An 8,290-nucleotide genomic window follows, 5' to 3' on the forward strand; every position below is an offset into this window, starting at 1 on the left:
TTAAAAGCGATATATGATAGGGTATTATGGTTATCACAAGAGTCCACAATTAAGGTTGCATAGTGGAATGTACTTGGGGTGGTGGGAGGGGTGCGGGGGGGATTGTGTATCAGGGAGAGAGTGTTTCTTTTACTTTTCAAAGAGAGGAGCAAACTGGGGTGGGGGGATGGCTGGGTGGGGAGAGAAGTGCAGCAATGAATGAATGGAAATCCAAAATCTCTGTAAATGTTCATTAAAATGGTTTGGAAAAAAAAAGAATAATGAAAAAATATGAAGGCCCACTTACCAAGTCCTTAATTGATTTAAAGAAGAGGCTTCTAGATCACTACTGAGGTTAAGCATGGTAGAGGAACAAGATAGGGTTTCATTCCTTGGTACATAAGATCACTATAAGAGTCACTCAGTAGCACATAACAAAAACAATCTACAATGTTTGAAATTATACATGTTGTATTAGAATATTCTAATGTGGAGCTCTGGTGATACAGTGTTTTCAGCGTTGAGCTGCTAACTAAAAGGTCAGCAGTTTGAATCCACCAGCTGCCCCAAGGGAGAAAGCTAAGCAGTCTCCTCCCTTTGATTAAGATTTACAGCCTTGGACATCTGACAGATGCCTGATGAGTCTGAGTCTACTCAAAGGCAGTGGTGCCCGGAAAGATTAAATACAAAAAGAGGACTTAGATTTGGTAAACAATCAAAGTTTTAAAAATAAGCAGATAATTAAATCATCTTTCATATATTTACTGGATAGAATATTCTTCAGCCTTTAAAAATGTTAAGTTTAAGGTATACGAAGTAGGCATATCAAAATGTGTGCTGTTATAGTAAGAAAGTACAGTACAAAATTATAGAAAATAGAAATTTATATTGTTAGCATTAGGTGCCATCGAGTCAAGTATGACTCATACTGACCTTAAGAACAAAAGATCTGAATCCTGTTCTATCCTGTGCCACCCTCATACTTCCTGACACACAAGAACCCATTGCAGCAGTCACTGTGTCAATCCACTTGGTCAAGGGTCTTCCTCTCCTTTGCCAACCCTCTATCCTTCCCAGCATCATGTCCCTCTCCAAGGAATAGCACCTCCTAGCAACATGCAAGACTGAAGGAAGACTCATCAACAACCTGCATTATGCAGATGACACAACCCTGCTTACTGAAAAAGAGGTGGACCTGATGTGCTTGCTGCAGAAGGTCAGGGACTGCAGCTTCCAATATAGATTGAAGCTTAACATCAAAAAAAACAAAGATTCTCATCACTGGGCTGATTGGTAGCATCATGATAGATGGTGAAGAGATTGAGATTATTAACAGCTTCAGTTTGCTTGGTTCCACAATCAACACTCTTGGTACCAGCAGCCAGGAACACGAAAGATGAATTGCAGTGGGAAACTCTGCTATCAGGGACTTCTCCAGAATACTGAAAAGGAATGGTGTCAGTCTGTAGACTGAAGTGTGCCTGATTCAGGCCATGGTGTTAGCAATTACTTGCTATGTGTCAGAAAGCTGGACAATGACTAGGGATGACAAAGGAGCCTTTGAGGTGTGGTGTTGGAGAAGAGTATTGAATATACCATGGACTTCTAGGAGAACAAACAGGTTCATCCTGTTTGGATGAGACCAGAGGGTGAGACCAGGCTGCTCCTTGGAGGCAAAGATTCTGAAGCATCTTCTGACATACTTTGTGCATGTTGCAAGGAGAAACAATCCTTGGAAAGGGACGTCATGCTTGGTTGGGTGGAGAGACAACTCAAGAGAGGAAGACCCTTGATAAGATAGGTCAATTCAGTGACTGGGGTAATGAGGGTAGGTGTGTCAAAGACAATAACGTTGGCTCAGGATAGAGCAGGATTGAGCTGTTGGACATAGAGTCGCTGTGAGTCACAAGTGACTCAATGACACCTAACAACAAGAGAAACAGCAACATGCCCAAACTGTGTGAAGCAAAGCTTCATTATTCTTGCCTAGAGAGAACACTCCAGCTGCACTCTCTCCAAAACATATTTATTTGTTCTTTTTGCAGTCCATGGAATGTTCAGTTCTCTTCTCCAATACCACTGCTCAGAGGCATCAGTTCTTTTTCTGTCATTCCTATACAGACTTCTGTCCAGATCTCAGATGCATAGCAAGTCATCAGAAAGACTGTGGCCCAAATCAGATGCACCTTAAATCTCAAACTGGCATCATTACTGCTCATTAATTTGGAGAGGTCCCTAATTACAGATTTTTTGAGGGCAGTGCATCTCCTTATTTCCTGACTTCTGGTATGAAGGGTTGAATTGTGGATCCAAACAAGATGAAGCTATTGCTTTTGCCTTCAATCTTATAGAAACACTTAAAAAACCCCAAACAAACCAGGAAAGCTTTTTCCAAGATGCTAACTGAAAGTTTTCTAGATAAGATTACAAGTGAAGTACAATATTTTGTTTTGTTCCCCTTTCAAATTTTAAAATATACTTTAGTGCTTATATTTTATTTGTTTGTAGGGGGCTTTTGGGGGTTTTGTTTAAGGTATAACTTCTCATATTTAAAAAAAAATCCCTGGGTTACACTGATCAAAAGAAATGATGGGGAAGGTGGTGGGTTAGGGTTCTCACAGTGGCTTTGTGGAGGAAGGAGTGAGCCAACTGCGTCTTTTCTCCCTTTTCTCCCATTGCTCATTGGAAATGAGAAAGTGAAACTGTAACCATTGAGGGTAGTTGTGAATAGGCAAGTATTGTGTCTGTAAAGAAATGAGAGTGAAGGGGGACATTTATATCAATAACAATATTTATAGCAATATAGAGGGTAAAGGTTAAAATATGGAATATAAGGTTTTTCGTTAAGAGCTAAAACTCTTAAAAATAATTTATTATGTTTAAATGTTTACTTTGTTATGTTATTTTTTGTTCACTTATAGATTCATGTTATTAGTATCTGAAGTTGAAGAATCATCAGAAAAAATCATGGAAATAATGCAAAATTTAAGAAGCATACAGGTCTGATTTGTTTGGTTTTTCTTTTTCATATAACTTTATACTTCTGGCTTTTAATGTATTTCATTGGAAGAAAATATTAAGAAAGAATCCCCCAAACAACAGTCCAATTCAAAAATATTTTTGCAAAGGATAAATTTAAATTACTTTCATGTGGATATTTTTCTTATATAAATATTACTTAGCCATACTATCTGGACTTTACACCTTTAAAATTACATTTGTTGATTGTTTAGTTAATTTTTACTTTTGCATAGGCTTTTTGGGACTTAAAATAATAAACCTAGCAGGAAAGGTAAAATTTCCTAGTATAAAATTTAAGTTTTTAAAATGAAGGTATGCAAGTTAATCTCTAGACTATCAGTAACTTTATCTTTTTTTTACAAGTTAACTCATTCATGGTAACTTTCTTTTAGGCTTTGAAGGACAACAAAGAGCTTGAAAGTCTCATTGGCATCTCCTGTCAGTCGTGTTTCTTAAAAAAGGAAATGCAGAAAACCAAAGAACTAAGTAAGAATCTGAATTTTCAAATGTGGTTTTAGAAAAAACCTATTAATTTTTCCAAAATTTTCATTTTTATAGACTTCTCTTTATATAGAACTAATATTGAGTATATCATAGAAGTACTACCGCTTAATTAGATATGAACTTGGATATCTTTCCTTTATAAAACGTTTTGTTTGAGGATACTTCTTGGTCTGACTGGATAAAGTGTACCTTGACAACTGCTAGTAGACTTTTCAGAAATTAGTGATGTTTTAAAAAATATAGTAACTGTGGGGGGAGGGCTGGGCGGGGAGAGAAGTGCAGCAATGAATGAATGGAAATCCAAAATCTCTGTAAATGCTCATTAAAATTATTTTTAAAAAATAAAGCTTAAGAAGAAAAAAAATATATAGTAACTACTGCATATTATACTTGATTATTTTAAGTATTACCTTAAATTATTTTGTAGTGATACATTAGAAAATTACACTGAGATTTTCTAATTAAATTGTTTATTTCAAATATGAGAAATTATTCCTAATTCCATGTCAACGCTTTAACTTTTTTTAGTGATAAAAGTAACAAAACAAAAACTGTTTGAGAAGAAAAGCTCAAGACTTCCTCACAAAGGTAAAAGAGTTCTATTTTCTTCCATTAAAAAAATTCTTGTTCTCTTGTTAAGCATCATGACTCCATTTTAATCTGTTCTTTTAAACAACCATTAATCACATTTGAAAAACTTTATATTGCATTAAGCAGAAGAGAAAGTCTGCTGTGACCATCCTTTCTGTTGGATGGGATTTATAAACATCTTTTACTATCAATGTTCAATTTACATTTAAATTTTATCTTTTTATTAAAAATTTTTTCTTGCAAACACAAATAAATTAGGACAATAGTGCCTTAATAAAGTTTACATTGGTGCATTAGAAAGCTACACAATTTCTCTTCCCCCTACTGAACATTGTTTATAGAGTGAAAGTTTGCATGTTGTTTTTTCATTCAATCCTGAATACACATTTTGTTTCATAATATTAATACCACAGTATAATCACACTTTTCCTACTTCCTTCCTGTATATCTCATCTCTGTTAATCTTATACTGTACCCTTTCTGCTGGTAGCCTGTGTTTGCTCCTCTAGGAGCTATGCTTGCCAACCCAAAGGCATGCTGTTTGAATCCACAGGAGAAAAATGTAACAGTTTCCTCTCTTACAATTTACTACCTCTGAAAATCCTCTAGAGGGTCAGCTGTGGGTCAGCTCTGACTGGGTGGGACACAACAATGCCGTCTTAGCTGTATCCTTGAGCAAATGTTGCTCTTTTTGACCTTACATGGATGATCTTCTTAGTGCCACTGGTCAAAATACAGACCTAATTTTTTGGCTGAAAGTTGCACCTTGGGAGTGAGTTTTATTCAGGTGCATAGGGTGACTACACTCCATAGTTTGAGGCGTTCCACCAATCTTTATTGGACAAGTAAGCCTGGATTTATTTATGGTTTTACACAAAGAATTTTAAAAGTTATTTTTTAACAAGTATGCTGGAATTATGTTTAATAATGTTTCACCTACTGTGAATTTTTATGCTTCATAGCCTTTCACACTATGGGAAACTAAGTGACAATTTTTATTTTCTATATTACTAACAAATATTAATCTCCTAATTATATATATCACACTATCTTTAGTTTTTATTTATTATTCCATTTCTTTCATAAAAGAAGTCTAACATCCATCCAAGAGGTTTCCTTTTCACATCCAAATGATAGAAATATGTTCTCATTTTCATTTATAAGTTCCCATAGGACATATATTTGACTCTCTCCATACTTCAGTAAGCAAAATAATCATGGACTATAAAATATTAAAACCTTTGGACCAACTTAAGAGTGATCATTTTAATAGCATTGGCATTGATGCTATTTAATAATCTGTGCAAATGGAGTTAGATCTTGAAATGTATAACAATATTTTAGTCTACCATTTATGGAGTACCAATGATTGTAAGTTACTGAGTGCCATTAATTATGTACCCAGTATTAGCGTCAGTAGGTCTTTACAAAAGGCCTGCGAGATATCTGTTATCAAACAAGGAAACATAAAAAAAAAGCTTAGTAGCTTTCCCGAGGACACTGCTACTTAGTTGCCAGAACTGAGATTCCAGCTGGAGGCCTGCTTGACTTAGACTACTATGGTATTTTCACTATTCTATGTTGAGTCTTTCCAAAGTAAATGAAATCACTTAATTACCTCAGCTTTCAAATTCAAACATGAAACATAACTGAAACTAGTTCGACCAATCTAGTATGTTAAAATGAGTTTTTTGTTGATTGCCATCAAATCAAGCACGACTCATAGCAACCCTGTCAACAAAAAGCCTCAAGCTTTTCTGTAACTATCGTCATTTATCAAAGTTCATAGCGTTTCCAGAGGTGTGTTGTCTAGGAAGTGGATGCCACCCTGCTTTTTTTTTTCCCTTTAAAGCACCTTTACTAATCCATTGTGGCCATTTGCAGTTGAAAGTGCTGGGATCCCCAGCTGGACCAAAGCCAACCACATCATGGTAAGGCAGCTGCCACAGTGAGGCTTTGGGTCTTTCACTTGAGCATCAGCATCTCTTATGAGCCTAAGAATTTAAGAAGATAAAAGATGTTCCTTTTCAGGAAAACTATGGACTCCCTACTTTAACTGTATAACCTTGTTAGAAGAAATAATTTTTGTGTGTATGTGTGCTAATACATATGAATTATTATTCTTATTGTATACAAATATTATTGTCATTTAAATATATCCTACTTTGGCATATCTTAGAGGATTATAACGAGAAATATGAATGCTTATTATTTTCCAACTAAAAGAAATATTTATTTTTTTAATGCTCAGAAGGGTGGATAGACAGTGCAGGAGAGGAAGACCCCAGAAGATATGGATTATACAGTAACTGGGGCAATGGGGCTTGATGGGTCAGAATTAGTGAGACTGGCTCAGGACAGGGAAGGGTTCAGTGCCGCTGTACATAGATAGGGTCGCTATCATATATCCTCCTATATGTCACAGATGACTCAACAATACATAACAATAACATACATATTGGTTGGGTTGTTTTGTTTTGTTTTGTTTTTTAATTTAAGCATCATGTTTAGAGTCAATAAGACCTCAGGGAGGACCTTTAAAAGTCGGTTGTTATATTTGGGAGGAACATTCTTCTAAGTGGTACAGCATTCTTCTTTTGCTGTACTGAGGTAACCTGGGGTTGCTGTGATGCTGAACCTTGTGCCATTGGGGTTTCAGATGCCCTAATGGTTATCCATGGTGGACAGTGTTTGGTGGAGCTCCCAGTTTAAGACAGGTTTGGAAGCAGGAGTAGCATCCACTTCCTAAACAACATGTCTCTGGAAACTCTAACTTTCATAAATGACTATAGTTATATAAAGACTAAAGGACTTTTGTGCATAGGGTCACTATGAGTCGGGCTCAACTCAGTGGCAGTCAAGAAAAACAACAACATGTTCTATACCGATACTGTTGGTTTTTTTTAAATCTGTCATTTCTTAGAACTAATTAAGATTATTAATTAGAACCTTAAAACAACACAATTAGAATTAGGTTTCCCATAGTTGGCTTTTGCTAACAGTTTGGGGAAATAAAAAAGAAAAATTCTATATCAAATAAGTGACTTGTCACTACTAATAATAGAAAAAAATTAATAGTATCATTTATTTTAAGATATTAAAACTAAAATCTGTTGAACTTTTATTTTTTCCAGAGGTTAATATTATCTTCTTTTAAGTTATATACAATATACCAATTTTGTGTATTTATGCATGATCACCTTTAAAACTATTTTATAATGTTTTGGACATTAAAACTGATTTGCCCTGTGGGCTCTAGTGTGACAGGAAGTGTGAGGATGGCATGGAATAGGACAGGGTTCAGATCTGCTGTTCATAGGTTCATTATGGTTCATATTCAGTAGCATGTAACAGCAACAACAAGAAGTTTGGAGAAATTAAGTGGTCTCATGCATAGAAGAGTTTATATCACTAAGCTGTATTTTAAAATTTCAAATAAACATTGACTATTTCTTTTATGTAAGTGAAAACTTAGATAAAGTTTTATTCAATATATGTTCTATAATAACATGTATATTTTACATATACATACATGTATATATTATCTTCAATTTCTATTGCTCAGAAAGAACAACATTCTCTTTCTATTCCTTGAAGCATTAAAATTTCCACTAGCTTTTAAAATTGATTTTTGAAAATTAATGTTGCCTAAACAGATTAAAGGGGTTTTTTTTATTATTTAAGTTTGAGCTGTCTACAATATTTTTATTCAAATAACTTATTATACATTTTTCCCAACCACATATTCCCTTCAAAGTACTTTGTGCTATGCTAACTTTTTTTTTTTTTCACAGCAACATGTAAGGGCACAGTTGGCCAAAAGCATTTAACATGTTTGTCATTTATGTGAAAATGTATTTTTTTTTAACTAAGCTAAGAATTTTCACTCCCTATTTTCTTAAATTTTAATCTGTTTACTAATATTTCTGCCATGTCAAACTAAGTTCCTTTATATGATTCTTTTGTTATCTAGCCTTTATCATTTAATTTAAATATTGTTTTGTTGATATTTTCTTTTATTGTGCTATGTAAATTAAGAATGTATTTGGAATCTTTATAATTTTAAGAATTATATAACAATTAGCTAAGTAATATATATTGAATTTGTCGTTTTGATAATTACCAAATAAATCACTTACTAACTACCCCCCCAAAAGACTAAAAGATAGGCAGAATCAGTAGTATTTCAGTTCTG

General features: G+C 34.4%; 1 protein-coding gene across 1 annotated transcript in view; it reads left to right on the top strand.

The window, feature by feature from the left end:
• Positions 1-5,080, top strand: part of ITGB3BP (integrin beta 3 binding protein (beta3-endonexin)) — a gene marked incomplete at its 5' end in the record, with an annotated part of 53,354 nt that extends 48,274 nt beyond the window's left edge. Inside the window, 4 exons of the mRNA XM_006879845.1 lie at positions 2,901-2,979; positions 3,393-3,486; positions 4,033-4,092; positions 5,058-5,080. Coding sequence (XP_006879907.1) covers positions 2,901-2,979; positions 3,393-3,486; positions 4,033-4,092; positions 5,058-5,080 — 256 coding nt within the window. The remainder of the gene's footprint in view (positions 1-2,900; positions 2,980-3,392; positions 3,487-4,032; positions 4,093-5,057) is intronic.
• Positions 5,081-8,290: the final 3,210 nt, after the last annotated feature.

The sequence above is a fragment of the Elephantulus edwardii genome, unplaced genomic scaffold (assembly GCF_000299155.1).
Source record: "Elephantulus edwardii isolate Elephantulus edwardi_28Jun2011 unplaced genomic scaffold, EleEdw1.0 scaffold00005, whole genome shotgun sequence".
Taxonomy (NCBI): domain Eukaryota; kingdom Metazoa; phylum Chordata; class Mammalia; order Macroscelidea; family Macroscelididae; genus Elephantulus; species Elephantulus edwardii.